General features: G+C 43.7%; 2 protein-coding genes across 7 annotated transcripts in view; one reads left to right on the forward strand and one right to left on the reverse strand.

Annotated features, from left to right (window-relative positions):
* The window catches only part of INPP5A (inositol polyphosphate-5-phosphatase A), a 178913-nt gene that overhangs the window by 97844 nt on the left and 62194 nt on the right, over window positions 1–18875 (reverse strand). The window lies entirely within an intron of this gene.
* Window positions 687–17176, forward strand: LOC147651797 (uncharacterized). 3 transcript variants are annotated; one of them, XM_086899513.1, is made up of 6 exons: window positions 687–821; window positions 2630–3632; window positions 4844–4969; window positions 9068–9111; window positions 14860–14976; window positions 16527–17176. In XM_086899513.1, exons 3-6 carry the CDS (start codon window positions 4927–4929, stop codon window positions 16629–16631), a joined length of 309 nt encoding a protein of 102 aa, XP_086755639.1. In that variant the 5' UTR covers window positions 687–821; window positions 2630–3632; window positions 4844–4926; the 3' UTR covers window positions 16632–17176. The 3 variants fall into 3 exon arrangements, 2 of the variants coding, with proteins under 2 accessions (XP_086755639.1, XP_086755638.1); XM_086899512.1 differs by lacking the exon at window positions 687–821 and having other exon boundaries at window positions 886–3632; XR_015289744.1 differs by lacking the exons at window positions 687–821; window positions 14860–14976; window positions 16527–17176 and having other exon boundaries at window positions 861–3632; window positions 4822–4969; window positions 9068–13106.

The following is an 18875-nucleotide window of genomic DNA, read 5'->3' on the forward strand; positions in this document are numbered from 1 at the left end:
TATCTCATGTTTGACTGTAATAAATTCTTGCAGGATTAATAAACCTGTTAAATTTTTAAATTAACATAACAAAGATGAACTGCAGAAGAACAAGGCAGCCTCAAAAGAGGGTCACAGGTTTGAGGCACAGAACAGCTTCTTGCAAGGGCATCAACCTTGAGGACACTGAAATCATCATTTCTCGTTCTTGCACAGATGAAGAAGGAAAACACAATGCTGTGGCAATCTGCTGGAGAAACTGGGATTATTAATAATTCTAGCACCTTTGGTGCCTTTGTCTTAGCTACACTGACTTGGTACTTCTGCAACTTCCTGGGCAGCCACACAGCCAGAAGTGTAACGCAAATCCAGTCGCTACAGCAGCAAGCTTGCTGTCCAGGAATGCTGCTGGTGACAGCACTGACCATCGTGAGCCAAAGCCAGAATCCAGCACAAAGCCTGCATGCCACGGAGAAAATATAACCACAAGGTTACTAGTTTTTTCTACTCTACTCTACTCTACTCTTCTCTAATTTTTGTACATGGTTATTATTCTACTCAACCGTGAGGCTGAGTAGAGCCCCTGAGCACGCTGCCCTGCACACACTCCTGTTTCAGTACACGCTTGTCCACGTTCAGAAGGAAGGTGCCTCCCGAGGCTGATGTCCCTGGGGACACCGAGTCTGTCCCAGCTCAGCCCTTGCTCTGAGCACTCTGTAGTGTCCTGCCAGTGGCAGGGGTTGGAAGGGGATGGTGCCCAGACGGTTCTGGGGCCCTGCGATCCCTGCCCAGATGGCAGTGCCGGAGCTGGGAGCGCTGGGTGGCTGTGTCCCTGCCGTGAGGCGGGTCTGGCTGTGCGGCCCTGGGGACACAGCCACAGCGGGGTGGCCCTGGGGACACAGCCACAGCGGGGTGGGACACAGCCACAGCGGGGTGGCCCCACACGGCCCAGGGGACACAGCCACAGCAGGATGGGACACAGCCACAGCAGGGTGGCCCCGCACGGCTCCCCGGGGCCAGCTGCAGCCCGGCTCGGGGATGTGCTGGCCCGGAGCCGGCAGCCGCGGCCTCCCGCTCCAGGCCCCGTGGGACACCCCGAGGCCCCGAGCCGGGACAGCGGCAGCAGGGCCTGACACACAGGGACACTGCAGAGCCTTCACACACGGTGTGCCGGGGACAATGCGCTTGGGACCCCTTCACAACACCTCCCCAAGGCTCTCTGCCTTCTGTGCAATGTGCAGAAGAAGCCTGGAACTCTGAAAACGCTACCAAAACCTGAGGTTTTCAGTGCCTACTCATATCACCATCACTACGAACTGAGTGACAAATACCATGAGAATTGGCCATATTTGAAAAGCAATCTCTACTGACTTTTTCCAATTTAATACAAAATATTTTACAGTAAAAACCAGAAAGTGTCTCTCCCAGCTTTTCTTTGTCTTTTATTTGATGCTGTTAATACGGAGACTCAGTGTTAACCCTTGGACGTGTCACTGGACTGAAGGAGCAAACAGAACTGACCCGGAGCAGGGACTGCACTGCCCTGCCCTGGATGCTGCACACACAGACAGGGATGCAGATTATATGCTTTTGAAAATTATTATTATTATTGCTAACAAGGAGCCAAACCTGGTATTTCCTAACAGGTTTCACTTCACTGAAATGAAGGGCAATGTGATTTATGTGATTAAGTATTTTAAGCCCTTGTGCCCTTTGCACCAGCTGATTCCATAAAGGAATAGTGATAGAAAGCAAGGCAGCAATAGTAGAACAATGTAAGCTTACTCTGTCAGGGCTTAGTAAAAATACTGAGAACTGAGTTATGAAGAATCTTAAAAATAAATTCAGTGTATGCAAACTAAAAATAAAAGTGTAAATGAAAACATGGGCAGCATATTTGATTTAGCAAATGTAAGAAAACATCAGGATTACTGTCAAGAAATTAATTTCCCTGGAACTATACAGAAAAGCTGGATTATGCAGAATAACTGAATGCATGCTGCCATTTTGCATTTCTTCATGTACACTTCAGAGCAATATTTTATTGTAATTAACTTTAAATTATGTTCAGCATTTTCTTCAAGTGGTTGCATTTCCAAAATAAAGCTACATGGACCAATCCCAAAGATGTATTTCAGCTAATGTAACTTTTGTGAACTGAAACTCATTAAATGGTATTGGCAAATCAATAAGGACATAAAAATGTAAAGCACTTCTTCAAGAAATAAACCAGATTATACTCTTCTAATCTAAATACTCAGTTAAGTCTACTGATAATTAAGTCACATGGAAAACCTGCCTTGTTATTGAAGTCTCTTCAGAACGTCCATGCAAGTTGGAGTATGTACATATATAATGCACATTATTTATATTTCCACATTTCAGAACTTTTCAATTTCAATTAAAATCCTGTAATTTTTACTGGGAATCACATTACATGCATGATAGAGATAAGTTAATTAAAGGACAATCAATTCCAAGAGATGGCCAACAATGAACCTAACCAGTTTACAAATTACCTACTGCCATTCAATGAGAGCATGTAATGTCTGTGGATAATCACAAAAAAGCTTTAATTGATTTTTAAAATTTCAATAATACCTTACATTTTATACATTCATAATTACTTTGCTTGGGCTTTGATTTTTAGCATTAGAGGAACTGCTGGGACCACCACTGCAAACTCCTGGACAGCGCAGAGCCCGGATTTAAAGCTCCAAGCAAAGCTGACACACCCTGTGCCCCCAAACCAGCCATGCCTGCATCTCAACTTGAACAAATACCCAGTTCATGTGCTGGGATGCTTTAAGATGGCAATATTTTAAATGAACTCATTCTTGACAAATTACGATTTAGTACTCTCCAAGTTTGTTACAGACAGGCAGGTTCCACTGCTCTGATGGCAGACTAGAACATTATTCTCTGAAAGTTCTGGCAATCCAACCAGATCACTCAAAAACAAACAACAAACTGTCACTCTCTGACTCCTAATACAGCAAGCAGGACTCCTTAATGCTCTTTTGCCCCAACATCCTACAAAATCTGAATGAAAGGTTTGCCATGACCTGTTTCCACTGCCTCCTCCTTGCCTCACTGCGGGGAGCTCTGACAAGTCCCAGAGCACCAGCTGTGAGAAGCAGGGACAAGCAAAGGCTGGGTCCTCAGCAAAGGCATCTTCTCACTGTGGCAACCCCAAAAAATCTCCATCATGCTAGGAAAAAAACTCCAGTGATTCTGCAGCCAGAACACAGAACAGGACACCTGTAACACGCAGGGAACTCTTTCTGGGAGGCTGCTCCTGTACGACAGACATCACACAAACAGTTTGTGAAAGCAAATGCTGGCTCACTCCTGATCTGCTGGGAGCCTGGAGATGAGCAGGGCACTGGGACAGAAGTGCCCGTATCTGCCCAGCTCGGATCCAGCTTTGACAGGCCAGAAGAGGGAGGAATGGCTCATCCAGCCAGGAATTACAGCTCAGCTCCGGAGCCACCCTGAGCTGCTTCACTACCAGGGTTACTGAGCTTTTACACATCAGCTTGAGCACAACTGAATGGAAACAAAATTCTACTTTTCAACTGGAATATGCTTTCTTACAGGAAACAGATTAATTAAAAGGCCGAAAAAAAGGGGCTCTTTCGAAGGAGTGCAAGGTATCAGTCAGTTTTGTTGTTAGCACACCCACAAGAAAGGCTTTTTATCCTACAGGCTCACAGCTGGATTACTGAGTAGCCACCATCAGAAAGGAATGTAATAGTGGAAGTGAGAAAGAAAACCTCTATATAAATAGAAGCATTAACTCGAATTTTATTTTAAAACTGAGAAGATAAAAATAGTCTGTATAAATCAAACAAGTTGTCTCTTCATGTCACTTTTATGATGGACATTAATCTTAGTTTCTAGACAGAACTGCTGTCTGATGTAACCACGCTTATTGACTTAATGGGAAGAAATTTATATTAGTCTAGGAAGCTGTGATGAATGCAGTCTTAAAGTTCAATGACTCAAACACTTAGTAACCTCCAACATTGACCCAGATAGACAGAAACTTAAATCTTAATCCTGGAGCATAAGTTTATGCTTCATTCACGTTTTGTTGTCAAGGCGTTTGAATCTTCATGTGTTTTTACATTTCCCAATGCACGTATCTGTGTGCACACCCTGTACACACAGTGCACAGCATCTCCACGCACAGAGGGGCCGGCCACTCCCGGGTCAGGCTCTGTGTCCCTGGCTCTGCCCAGCCCAGGGGATGCAGCTGCTTCCAGCACGAGCAGCAGGCACACGGCCGATCCACAGCCTGGCCTCTGCTGTGCAGCAACTGGCCCTATCCTCAACCACTTCCACTTCTCCTGGGTTCGGGACTCAGATCTGATAAACAGCCTGCACGCCTAAATATGTTAAAGTATGTGTATTCAATGAAAAGAAACATTCCTTAATCTGAGATCAGATAACATCACTGCAGCGAAAGCTGTTCAGCTGCTGGGATGTCAGCAATTTAATGCAGCCAAGAGTTTATGGATCACAAATGCGATTTATCACACAGCTGAAAACCAGCAATACTGACTCTTACAAAGAACAAGGCTCAGGCTTTTGTGTAATTCAGTTTGGTTTAGAAAAGAGGACAAAAAATAAAACAAACAGTTAATGTCTTACGGCTCACACATTCAAAATTGGAGATCCCTGATGTGAAATAATGCCTGAAATATCTGAAAGATCTAAACATGTACGGACACCAGATGCTTGATTTGTCACTGTAGTGCAAACACCCCAATTCCACCTGCCCCTACTGCCTGAATTTAGAAGATAGTAGTTAACTAACTTATAAAATATTTTTTATAGTAACACCCGTTCCATACATCAGGAGATTCCCAGCTGGATGTATCCTGAAACACCAGAGTTAACAAAATGCACTGAAGACAATCTAAGTGGGACCTTTGTGAGAAGATGGTGCATGGAAATAGAAATGTTCCAAGTCAGAAGGAACAAGGTAACCTCGTTTAATCTGATTATTCTGAGGTTGAGGCAACATATTAATCAAGCGGACAAAACAATTCTGTTAATGACATTCAAAAGGTACAGTACAATAATCAATCATTTACTATATTGCAAATGATAAAACAAGCATCCAGAAGGGTTATGCTAATTACATGTTTCAAGTCAAATGAACCCATTCCATGCTTTGTCTTGTTTAGACAAATAGAGCGTTGTGCCATTTAATTGTATTTGGGATGTCTGTGGCAGTGTCTGCAGCGATCCATTGGCCAGCAAAGAACTGGGGATGGACTGGAACCACCAGCACAGGAGCAGCGGCTCCGCTGAGCCACCGGCACCGGCCCGGCAGTGGCGCGGGACACGGACACGGGGACACGGGGACATGGGGACAGAGGGACACAGACACTGGGACACCCGGACACAGGGACACCCGGACACTGGGACAGAGGGACACAGGGACACGAGGACACAGGGACACGGACACAGGGACAGAGGGACACAGGGACACCCAGACACAGGGACACCTGGACACAGGGACACAGGGATAGTGGGACACAGGGACACCCAGACACAGGGACACCCCAGAGGGAGCGAGCGCCTGGCCCTGGCCCTGGTGCAGCTCTGTGCCTGCACATCCCCTGCTCCACCTCGGCCACAGCTGCCCTTCCTTTCCAACTGCCTTTTCCTGCTCTCAGCCTGAGCGCCCCAGCCTCGCTGCATTCACCACAGCACCTTCCTCACTTGCACAGGATTCAGCAGGTCAGTCTTCAGGGAAAACAGCAACATATTTAAGCAAAAACTACTAAACTGAAAAAATCAGCTGTACCCACAGAGAACTGAGGGCACCCAAGTGTGTTCCTAAGCCCGTAATTAAAATAACCCCAAACCCAAAGATCTTCCCCCAAATCCCAATCAAAACATCCTTTTGGACAAGAAAAGTAGATAAACAAAAATTTCCTTAGTTTTCAAAAGGAAGTTGTTTTTTAAAAAAGCAAGCACAAATCATTGCTATGTCTCAGAACACTAACCCCATGCCTTTTTCTGTCTAGCAACAGATTACAGTTTTATTCAAAGCATTTTCCAGTGAAAGCAAAAAAAATGTAAGCCGTAAGAAAATTCAACTTCCCACATTGCATCACCTTCCTCACTTTTAAGGAGCAATCCCTTGGTAACATGCAAGGAAAATGGGCTCCTAAGGAAGCTACACTAATTAGTCCACAGATGCTATTGACTTCTATGGGCTTCCTTGGGAATTTACATATTTACCACATGAAAAAAATTAACACCTAGAGTCAGTGGGGGTGATCTGTCCCTCCTGTTCTCTTCAGTAAGAAAAATGTCCATTTTCAGAAAGAAGACACTTGATTTTGAATTGCAATGACTGCAAGTTCCCTGACTCACCTAGTATCCTGTATAGTTACAGTACTGGTTATGGTTTTCCCTGATAAAAATTAAATGTAAGGCATAAGGAAAAATAGCCCACTAGCTCAGGACAGGGAAAAAAATAACTTTGCCGCTTTGTATAAAAACACAAGATCAGTTTTGTGCAATTTAGTATCCACATTTAATTTTGAATTTTTAAACTGTAAATTATTAAAATAGCAGTAATTTTTTCCTAGCAAAATTTCAATAAATTATTATACAAATCCAAATCACTGAAATGAAATTTTTAGCCTTAAAATATTCCATATCTATCTGTCTGGTCTTTTAAAGCATGCTCCCTACCAGAGTGGTGACATTTTTAGGTTGGAGGTTTTACAAGGATTAGTCATCATTTTGGCTATTATACGCTATATAATCACCCATGTAAACTCATGTCAGCTTGCCTTAAATTAACTTTAATTCAGGTTTGCCAAAGAAGAAAATCAGACTGTAACTAAATGAGGTCAAGGACTTTGAGGACCTCATCGAGTCCCACAATACCTGGATCTCTTTATGAAGTCCGTCTGCTCATCATGAGTCACACAAATGGGTGCAAGTATGGATGGCAGATTAAATAACTCTGTTTAATATTAGTCAGAAATAAGAAACAATAACTAATATTTGTAAAAAGTTACACCTGAAATATTCCACTCTGTCTTATGTTAAATGTACTTAGCAGAAAGGTCAGAGCTCCTGAATTTGCTAGATAAATAAATGTTGGTGAGGTGGATGAATCACTGGAGAATTGGTGCATGGCAGCGAATGAATAACCTGCAAATGCTTCCCAAACCCCATTATTTCCCTTTTTCCAGTAGGCCAAAGATTCATGTCCCTGCATGCCGCCAGTTCATTACAGAGAAATATCATTCCTCTCCTGGCACTCTCTGGGCGGCCTCTCAGCCCCACGAGGACCCTTTAATGTTTAATTCCCCATCATCTGCTCCAGTGAACAGCTTAATCTCTGCTTGTATGATCAATACTATATCAGTGTAAATTAAAATGACAATTTTAAAGTAATTAAGCCTGTTAATGCTCGATTCAAATGTCATTATTTGCACAAGGGATTGAGGAGAAATTACATCGTGTCCAGGGTGACAGGAAAATGTTTGAGCCTTCTCAATCCTGTTGCCGCTGTGCCACTGGAGGCTTTAGCAAAGCAGATTAACTTCTAGCTCCCACTGCCAGGATACCTATCCAATTTCAAAAGAGGATAACACAATTTGATAAATTTAATTCCAGCTACAAACTCAATTATTGTGATAATGGATGAAAACTGGGAGGAGACACTAAACAAGACTCACATAAAAAATACACTTAACTTCAGAATGAGATACAACAGTAATTGTTTTATTTGATTTGCTCTATCCCTTTTGAAAACCCTTTAAATAATTGTGATTGTTAGAAGAATGGCCAGCATTTATTAAATAGCATGAGCTCTAAGATCAAAGTGGCTGCAGTTTAAAGGATTTTGGTCACAATGGAAATGTTTGCTATCCTTCGTTGTACAGCTACATTTATTAGACAAGTAAAATTACATCATTACAGTATTGGATCTCATAAATAGATCTATAAAACTCAACTACACTCAGATGAAATCTCAGCCCATTCTACATGCTGGCCTTTCCAGACCCTACCTTGACAGCATGCAGTCATTTATTATTTCAAAGGAAGATTTTAATAGCAGAAAACCCTAAACTTTATGAGACAGCCATAGGAGTGGGTTTGGATTTCAGGCCTGACCAGTGGGAAGTGCAGTCGAGCAATTGTTACCTGAGCTCATCTTTAACCTCAGGACACAGAAATCCACAGCAATTTAGGCAAAACACTGGACAGAGCTATCAACATTTGATATTTTGAAGCAGAGAGCAAAAGTGAAACCCTGAATGTCATGGTTTTAACTCCATGGTAAGGAAAAGTCAAAAACCTCTTATGCAAAGGAAGTTTCAACAGCATCGTACTCCTACTGCAAAGGTACCACCAGCCTGAGAGGTACATCAGCATTCTTGTCACTGGATATTGTTTAATAAATTCAGTTTATCTGACCGTTTGCATTTCCCGAAGTTCTCTGAAATAATTATATTGAATTTTTATTAGTGCACATGAAACATTTTTGGCTTTCACTTCTTTGAATAATAAATGGCATATATTAAAGTGCCTTACAGGTCTAATAACTTGCATCAGATCCATGTAGGCCTGTCTTATTAACTTTTAGTTTAAATTACGGCAGAATTCATCAATCAGTGTTTCTAAAAAGCAGACTGCACATTGCCACAGACTCTCAAGAAAAATGGATCTCAGGACAATTAAAACATCTACTGTGTCTCAAGTATTTAATCAGAAAATCTATCAACCCACAGATTTCCTTAGATGAACTAACAAAGAACCCTGAAAGGGTAACCAAAGCCTTTTAAAAATTTTTCACAATGATGAAGCAAATGGAAAGAAATAAAGAACTGCGCTTTAAAAACAAGCTTAAGTTTTTTTAATTAAATTTGCTAACTCTAGCACAAACACAGTTCTGAAATGAAAATGAAGTGCAATGATGGAGCGGTGTGCAGTAGGCTCGGTGTTCCTCACTCACCACTCACACACAGCAACTGCTGCCATGGCAGACTCCAAACCCGAGTCCCAAGTGCCATTTGATGTAACGAAAAAAATCTTTCTCCTGCAGGAACAGCTGCAGATCCAAAACGGGGAGGCTACAGGAATGCTACTGTGAGTTAATTGCATTTTGCTCTGATAATTAAATCTTTGAAGTATAAAGCTTCTCCACTGAAACAGAACCAAACTGCTATCTTTAAAGAAATGACCAGAAAGCACATCAAGGGAGTGAGGCCACTGCTGCTCTGGGATCCCCCAACACCTTCAAACCTTCAACACCTTCAAGACCCTCTCCCTTCTCCCAGCAGCGACAGGCCTTGGCTGCTGCCATAGCATGCATGAGCTGGGCAGGGGTTACTCTTCTTCAAGAAACTTGAAAGAGGAAATTAAGCAGACATCTTTTGGAGGGTTTTAAAAATTAAAATAGGAAGTATGAAGTAACACTCTTTTCATACCACAGTGAAATTACCACCCCTAACAATTTTATGAAGTATCTGCACTGACAGCTCAAAATATTTCCCTGGTTATACAGCACAAAAAATGAATCCAGACATGAGTCCACATCTGATTTCTACAGCTGGCTGGTGGAATTCACAGAGTATCTACTGAAAAGGACTAACTAAGAGTACTGACCAAGGCACTTCTCAAGCATCCAGGGCAGAGAGCATGGTTCACCAGGGATACACACAAGCACAGTGGCCTAACCCCACTGTTGAGAGCAGAGGTCATTGTCTGCTGCCAAGACAGACTGACAGACAGACAGACAGACAGACAGAAAGATGCAACTTTCAAATTAGTGCCTGAACAATTAGAATATTTTCCCTTGTACCTCACCTGAGACCTGGGCACACGTTACCACAGCTTTCCTGGCTTGCATTACTGGTGGGGCGTGTTAATGGACATCACACCGTGTGGAGCAACACATTAATTGTTTCCCTATGTACAATAATAGCTCCATTTATCATGCACATGTTGACTCATGTTGGCTTTGCAAAGCTTAATAATCATCACTGATCTCAGTGCCTGAAGAATGAAGGAAGCATAGGTAAAATTTACCCCAAGTGACAAATTCATTCAGATTTATTAAACATACCTTTCCCACTGAAGATAGAAAAAGGGTTCAACCTCACTTAGCTTTTCAAATTACACTGGCAGACTTTTAAAGAAATAACACAGGTCAGTAGAAACAAACCAAACATTACTGGGAGTCCATCAGATTTATTTATCCTCATCACTGTTCTGTTTGAAAACCCCTCTTTCTTTTAATACTGTATCTTGTATGAGCTGATTTTTTTCTACTAGGCTTTTATTAATCTGTGAGAAGATAAGGAAAACAAAGTGCTTTAAGAGATTATCAATCTAACTTGATCTTCATCCCTCCTATGCATATTTCGTTCATTTAGCAGCTGCAGTAGGGAAGGGCTTCACCTGAGTGATGGAGGGTCTTTGTACTCTGCTGGCAGCTCCACAAGAAGCTGTTCCCATCAGGTACCCATCCTGGGCAAAGTAAACCCAAACAAACCCTTTTTGGTGAGGCAGCAGATGGCCATGTTAGACCCAAACACTGTGGGTACAGCCACCTCAGCAGAACCCATCCAAACACACAAAGGACAGCAGAATTTTGTAAGAAATGACTAGGACTTTTCTGCAGTTTGAGAAAAGGAATTGATGAATTCCCTGAGCACAGGTTGTTCAGCTGCAGGGGATCTCAGCCCATGGTGGGAAGAGGCTCGCAGGTGCCAGGAGCCATCCTGCTCTCAGTCCCAGCACAACACACGAGTGCCTGTGCAGGGCAGGATATCGAACACAACTGCAAATCTGAGTTCTGACACAGCCATTGTGACTCTGGCTCCTTCATCTTCTGCTCACTGCTTCAGTGGGCTCCTGTCAGGAAATGCTAACATGCCTTTAAGCTCTTTAAGAGCTTAACAAATTTTCAGTTTGCTCCTACAGATTTTGTGCGGAATATTTGTTTCCCACACGTGGTGCCATGACATCAATCAATCATATTTGTCTTTTGCCCTGATATATGGCCCAACCACAATACTCCTGGTCAACCCTTTGCCAGCCTGTCAGTTACAAACTGTTTGTACTCTTTAGGAAAGTCCAGTGACAAGTGATTGAATTAAAAGACAATCTGGGCATAACACTGATCTTAACAGAAACAGACAAACTAAACACAACCAGCAGCACCTAAACAACTGACTTCTGTTTTTTAAATATCACAACCAGGGGAAGGTTGCTAAGGACAATGTGAGGTGACCAAGGTTCTGCCACAGTGCTGCAGAAGCTGAGGATGCTCCTGCCATGTGATCTCTTAACCCTGGCTCTGGGATTATCAGGTGTCAGGACGTTCAAAGTTCTCCTTTTTGCCAATGAAATAGAACCATTTTTGAAAATAGAGAAAAATACCCAAATAGATAGCAGACTGGACTCTCTTTATTTTGCAAAGTAAAACAGAATCTAATATTGCTTTTCCACTTGGAAATATTCCTAAATAGGAAAGGAGAAAAGTTTTAGTGCTGCTGTGTTAGACACAGCTGTCAAACACACACGACAATGACTGCAAAGCTAAGGAGGAGGGAGACAACATTTAAAGACTGTTACTGGTAGGAATTCTTGCTTTCCTTTTCCACATCGCTGCATGTGAACCCCTGGGTTTTTGCTCTTTTATTGGCTCCTTGGCCTACACTCTTAAATAGACTTATTCCATTCCCATTTTTTTGATTACTGAACTGAACCTTTTATGAACAAACCTTTTTAAGAATATCATTAACCCACAATCAAAAAAAGTCCCTGAAAATAAACACAGGATCTTTGCTATTTAGCACACTCAAAGAGAAGATTATCAGGTTTACAAACTGCATTTACAACACTCACATTAGTAAAAAATCGAGTTTCTTTTTTTTTTTCCCCTTTGCCCTCTCTACAAGTGATGTGAAAGGACATGAAACACACTGCCAGATCTCCCAGGACACGGGGAGCCCCACCTGTGAGCTGGTACCCACCTCACCTGTGTGTGAGCCCTACAGCCCTGGGAGCACACTTATGTGCCATGTCACGGGAATACCAGAAAAACAGATACAGGTTTATAAAAGATAAATACTATGAACCCCAGGAATTTTAATGCAACTCCTGCACGCTAACAATGGCTGATGAATAACCTGGCTGATGAAATGCAGCTATGGAGGGAAGTGGACAACGACCAAAACTGCCATCAGCCCAATAAGTAATTTACAGAGATCCAGTTACATTCCTCTTAATTGATCATGTCTTCTTAAATTAAACAGAATAAACACATGATCCAGGATGTGGATCCAGGAAAAGAACACTGCAAAATGGGAACCATGGGAATACATCAAGGTATTGGTGGGGACAGCTGGGGTGCAGTGAAGGCTCCACAAGACAGAGCCACCAGCTTAAGGGTGTTTTTTAACACTGACCAAACCCCTCTCTCTGCTCATGGAGAGGCCCCTCCCATGCCCACTGCAGCTCTTTCCTGCCACCTTTCAAGACTGAGCTGGTGCTCTGCCATTGCAGCAACAGCTGCCAGAGAACAGCAACATCAATAAACCTGTTCAGAAGAACATTTTGAAATCTAAAATTTAACTGGCCGCATTTTAAGAGAAAATGACTTTTTGAAAATGCAGGTGTATCCTTTCCACTAACCAGAAAGACCAAAATACCTCCACCCCAGAGTACACAGCGCTGCAGGGCCCGAGCCAGGCCTGCTGCAGAGCTCATTACACTGCCACACACCTATTGCTGCTCGGATGTAAAATGAAGTTAAACCAATGAAGCAAAAATAATCCATTTAATGCTTATGCTCTGTGATGCATTTCTATGGGGTTTCTATTGTTGTTGTTACAGTGCTTCTGTTCATTCTTATGCTTTAGTGGTTCAACTGCAATTTATCAGCCTGGAGTGGAAAATACCTGGCACCTACTTAAAATGCATGGAGCTAGCAATAAAATTAACCTTGTGGCAATTGTTTTCCCACATGTTTGATAGACCAATGTCAGCTCATCTGTTAGAAGGAAATAAAAAAGTCAAGCCTAAATGTACAAAAAATTATGATGGAAGCCTTAAATAAAGCAAGGGTAATGCAAGTTTATTGAGTCAAAAATCAATCAATCAATGACCGAGTGGATTAGGAGCACCTCATAAGCCCCAAAGAAATAATTTGCCCAAACACTGAGATTTAACGGTAGAGGACCAAATTCCAACACTTTTAGGAAGTAAGTAATGAAAAATCAATTTGAAAGGAAAAACAGATCAAGAACCCTGGATTCTGACATGCCGACACATTTATTGCTGAATACCATTTCTTGGCTGACCCGAAAACTTCGGAAGGTGTTTATTTACTTTCAACACCTTCCAGAGATCAATATTTTTAATTTGGATCCGAGTTATTATTTTTCACATCACAGCATCGGGGAGTGGAGTAAAGTGGCTCATATTTTAGTGCTAAAAAGATCGATATGACAGTTTCACCTTCACTGCAGCCCCCCGCAGCCGCACGGGTGCACATCATCACGTCCCGCAGGGGGGTGCAGTGCCGCGGCACGGGGAGCAGGTCATCACCCAGCCCCAGCTCCAGACAGCCCATGATTTACCTGGTCATGAAGGGCCTGGTGCCCTTAGAAAACCAATCTTGCTTCTCCCACTTTATCAGGCCTGTCTCTTACCCGTGTACGGGAAGGGGGAGGGGGCTGGATGAGGGAGAAGGAGAAGAGAGGGAGGGCAGGAGCAGAGTGAAAGACAATCAGTTTCACAAAGCAGATTACGTCCCTCATCGTAAATGCATCCATTCGTTTTTACCTTCCTCGAACCAGGGCACATCTGTAATCGATAATTAATTTTCCATAAATTTCAAAATATTGTTCTGGTGGCTGGAAGAAGTGGAGCGCACAGGGGAAGCAGGAGGGAGGATCCCTGTGGCACGAGGGGCTGCTCGTGGGCTCTGGTGGCTCAATCGATCGGTGCTGCAGGGCTGGGGAGAGCCACAGAGCCAGAGGGCACTGCCCTGCAGGACAGCTGCTGCTCCAGGAGCCACAGCCAGTGTCCAACATCTGTCCTGCAGGGCACCCACAGCCAGTGTCCAACATCTGTCCTGCAGGGCACCCACAGCCAGCACCCAACATCTGCCCTGCAGGACATCCACAGCCAGTGCCCAACATCTGCCCTGCAGGGCACCCACAGCCAGTGCCCAACATCTGTCCTGCAGGACACCCACAGCCAGTGCCCAACATCTGCCCTGCAGGACATCCACAGCCAGCGCCCAACATCTGCCCTGCAGGACATCCACAGCCAGCGCCCAACATCTGCCCTGCAGGACATCCACAGCCAGCGCCCAACATCTGTCCTGCAGGACACCCACAGCCAGTGCCCAACATCTGCCCTGCAGGGCACCCACAGCCAGCGCCCAACATCTGCCCTGCAGGACATCCACAGCCAGCGCCCAACATCTGCCCTGCAGGACATCCACAGCCAGCGCCCAACATCTGTCCTGCAGGACACCCACAGCCAGTGCCCAACATCTGCCCTGCAGGGCACCCACAGCCAGTGCCCAACATCTGTCCTGCAGGACATCCACAGCCAGCGCCCAACATCTGCCCTGCAGGACAGCTGCTGCTCCAGGAGCCACAGCCACCCCTGAGCCCGGCTGCCCTCCACCAGGACATACCGGCCTCCAAGGCACCTTTTACAGACTGGGGCTCCAAACCTCCCTTCCACAACAGCATCACCCTTCCAGGGTAGGAGACTCAGATGCTACACAAACACCAACACAGCTCTTCAGGAAAAGGACGAGTGTTTCTAAATACTGAGAAGAGCATTAACTGCAGGGTTTACTGTGCACAGGTCAGTGAAACAGAGGTCAAGGATGGGATGTGCATGGCACGAGAACAGGCCTGTGGGACTTGTGGCTGGCAGAGCTTGGAAGACTCAAGCCTACCTGGGCATGCATGCACTGCACAGGTAACTGCTGCAGACTGGCTCTGCTTTCTGGACAAAGTACTCTCATGATCATAGAACCACAACTCGAACCCAAGCACTAATTGGACTCCCCAAGTGATTTTGTAACAAAATGGTGATGTCCAGCCCTGGGAACTCATTGGTGATGGGATAACTTAACTGTTAGGATAACATAGCTGTTATTTAGTGCAGTAATCAGTTCCTTAAAGCACAACTTACTTGAAACTAGGGGGATACCAAAATGGGAAAAGCATCTACCAGTAAGAAGCGTTTATGAGGATATCTCACATTTCTTCTCTCCGTTTCTTAAAAAACAAGCAGCAGAGACAAGGAGGAAATATGTCTCTGCAAGATGGGCTGCTCCAAGGAATACATTCTTTTCTCAGCATAATTAATAGCTCACACTCTTTAAAAAATTGCCTTCATGAAGTCCTGTGCTTGAGAGAGTGATAAATGGCAGTCATCCTCCTGGGGTGTGTTCCAGAATACTAACTGAAAAGTAAATGCAGGACTATTTCTCCAAATTATGTATCCGAGCTAAAGGTCATATTAAAGGAGCAGCTTTATGTAATGACATTAACTGAAAGCCAGCAGCTTCTGGCTTACTGACAGCAGCACTACAAAGTCAGGGTAAGGAGACTTCCTGGGACTCGTGGGGAGGTTTCATTCTATCGCAGCATTCAACTGCACTCGCAGCAGCCAAGCACGCCGGCCCCGATACGCCTCTTCTGCATGGAGAGGGACTGAAACCACTCCCAAATTCGAGTCATTAAATCCTTCTAGATTCAAGTGGAGACCTGCAGTGACTGACAAATAACCCAAATGTGTGGTTGGTCACCTGTGTTTTTGTGACACAGTTCAGAAGGAACAGTCCTTGGATTTCACTGCAAAGCATCTAATTTCCCAATTAAATCTTGCAACTCAGTAAGAATTCTTGGTTTGTTGATCTCTGTCAGACAGAAACCAAAGGGATCCAGACTGACAAATGACAGTTTTTACTCTTATGTTAGTATTAGGAGATCAGAAAACAAACACTAAATCTGACTGAGACTAGCCCTAGGATCCTGCTGCTCCCAGGGGCTATTTGGAAGCCTGGCAGGGAACAAGTTTGTGAGTTGCTATCTCTCACCTGGGAGAAAGGCTGAAAACTGAGGACATGCCCAAGGCCCCTGAAAAATATCCATCACTGGATATGCTTTGATGGAGACACATATCTTGGATAATGCTCCCCAGACTTCTCCACTTCACCATCCCTGCTAAGGAACACATCCTTCCTGCTCAGCCAGTACAGACACGCAGCATTTTACTGTGAATACCCACTGCATCCCTGAAGAAGACTTAGAAACACTATGCAGGCAGTATTTAGTTAGCTCATGGTTAAAGGCAAAAAAATGAAGCAGAGCTGTCATGTACTGGAAATCCTAAAAAATGATTGCAAAGTGACTGTCTCCAGTTTTACCATCTGGTTTAACATTGGTTCATCTAAGTGTTTTTAAGTTTGTATTTTCCAAGTGTTCTAAATTTTTTAACTCAAATTTTTCTCACTCTTTCAGGACCACTGGAGGTACTGGTTTTTGTCCATCAAAAAAGTCCATTCCATATACAGAAGAATAACCCTCATCTACATGGAGAAATTAGCAGTCAATATGAATTTATAGCAAAGAGGCTGTTTTACACTTCCACAGAAAACAGCAGTGTCCAAATTATATTTTCATCCCTTCCTTCCCCATTTACCTCTGAGGCCTCTGGGCCACAGGCAAATGCTCTCCCACTCCTGCCCAGAAGCCAAAGGGAGGGAGGGGACACCAGAAAGGAGTCCTTGCTCCTGGGAGAGGGCGAGTCTGGAGGGAGAACACACCCAGCATGGGAAGGCCCAGAGTGTGTGCAGAGATCAGCTCTAGTTCAGCCTAAGAGTCCCAATGCAGACATTTACACTCTCTGCTCTTTGTTTCACAAAGAAATGAGTCAATACAGAAATACTCCATCTTTTTTGGAGACCTTTTCAGGAATGCAAGACACAATAAAACTGCAGCCTTCTGAGCCTGGGTTTAGTAAGCCATTACTGTAATTAGCTGAGAGAGACAAAGAATCTTGCAAAACGAGTTAGATGGTTTTGTGTTTTGTTGTGAGTTTTTGGAATTTGTGTGTGTGTGTGTTGGTTTGATTGGATTTTTAGATTAAAGTTATGATTTACTATGTCTTATTCTACCCTCCAGGGTATATCTATTTACTGATCATTTTTCCCCAGCGTTCTCAGACATTACCCACCCATGCAGACTTCCTTTCCCTTACACGATTCCGTACTCTGTGGTCCAACCCCCCCAAACTGCTCTACTCTAAGTAGTCAAGCCATCAACTATGAATTTTAATGTGAGGGTGAATTCTGGCCCAGTTTCTGGGCAGCCCTTTTTCCCATCCCTTCCATGGCTGGAGCCGTACCCACAGGGACGTGCTGTGCCAGCCTGCTCCCAGCAACATGGACCAGCTCACCACTGGCACATCTGCTGACTTCCACAGACATTAAAGATCAGTCCTAACATCTGTATGAGACAGATTCACACCTTCCATGGCATTTATATCATTTGATGTTCCCTCCTGGACAAGCTGATGCCCTTTCCTGTCCCAAACAGAACTTTGCTCTTTTACTGACCTTGTTATTTGGAAGAAACTGAATCTACTTTACAGATGCCAACTCCTGTTTGTAGCACAATTTTTCCTATGCTTATTACAAAACATTGTAAGAGAAACCTTCTAGTTTGAGGACAAAGAACATGGATGTCTCAGAACCCTGGTACAGTAAAAACTTTCAGTAAAAAACATGCCTCTGTGTGAGAGGTGGGAGCCTTTTCCATGTTAGGATAAAACCAACATGGAAACACTTCTCCACTAAACCTAAAAGACAAAAGATGCACAACCTGAACAGTCAGACAGAAGGACAGCAAGACCACCAGCCACACATCCAAACACCGCAGGCAAACCTGCTCTCCCCAACAGCCAGGAGCACTTGGCCCCCCATCACCCCTGCCCAGGAGGGACCCTGCACAGGGCCTGTGGGTACTCCAGGAGTAATGCCCATCACTCCTAAAACAATGTTCACCATCAGTTTGCTTCATTCAGAAATCGTATTTTACATCTTTCTCCGACAACATCTTTGCCTGGAAAAGATGGACTAGAAAGAAACCAGCCCCAAACTCCTCTGTACTTTGATATGCACAACAAAAAGAGAACAGATAACAAGCTTTCCCAACTGCAACTGCTGTCACCCACCTCTACAGAGCTGGTATTTATCCTGTTTATTTGAAAAAATTGTTACCATCAGTTCTTTTGTTTTGCTACACATATTTATGTTAATAAATTACTGCCAATATGGCAATCTGTGTTCAAATGTAAAGGCCAGAACTGAGACACAAAGCTATTCCTGTACAGTGAGCCACTCAGCAAACAGCAATATTTGGAACAGTTTGGACAGAGACAGCAGTGTCTCAGCCAGAATTCATGAGCAAAAATCACTAAATTTGTCAAAATGACTAAACCCCACATTCCTACCTTTTCCCCTTTTGTTTCTCACACTTTGCATGTCAGACAAATTATCAGGAAAATACTCCTTGTTTGACATTTCATTGCTTAATGCTTTACTGGTGCAGTAAAACAAGACAACTGCTGAAATTATAGGAAAATAAATTTGTAATTTCTTCCTCATTTAGCCATTTTTGAAGCTTGTGTATAGGAAAGTCATTAATGTTATGTCCTCCTATCGACGTTCCAAGCCTTTCAAGGGATAACTAATGTTTTTTCTATACTCTTCCATGTGGCCAGTTAAATTAGACACATTATTTCTGTGCTGTTAGGGAACACTGATCAATAGATACTTGGAAAGCCCTCTAAAACGAAGTGGAAACACT

Source organism: Cyanistes caeruleus, chromosome 8 (genome assembly GCF_971803275.1).
Source record: "Cyanistes caeruleus chromosome 8, bCyaCae1.hap1.1, whole genome shotgun sequence".
NCBI lineage: Eukaryota > Metazoa > Chordata > Aves > Passeriformes > Paridae > Cyanistes > Cyanistes caeruleus.

Excerpts from the sequence above, each read along its gene's own strand:
- LOC147651797 (XM_086899513.1), top strand. The coding sequence starts at position 4,927 with ATGGTGCATGGAAATAGAAATGTTCCAAGTCAGAAGGAACAAG. Across the intron at positions 4,970-9,067 it reads TCCAAGTCAGAAGGAACAAG|GAACAGCTGCAGATCCAAAA; the intron begins GTAACCTCGTTT and ends TTTCTCCTGCAG. Across the intron at positions 14,977-16,526 it reads GGCATGCATGCACTGCACAG|GACCACTGGAGGTACTGGTT; the intron begins GTAACTGCTGCA and ends TCACTCTTTCAG.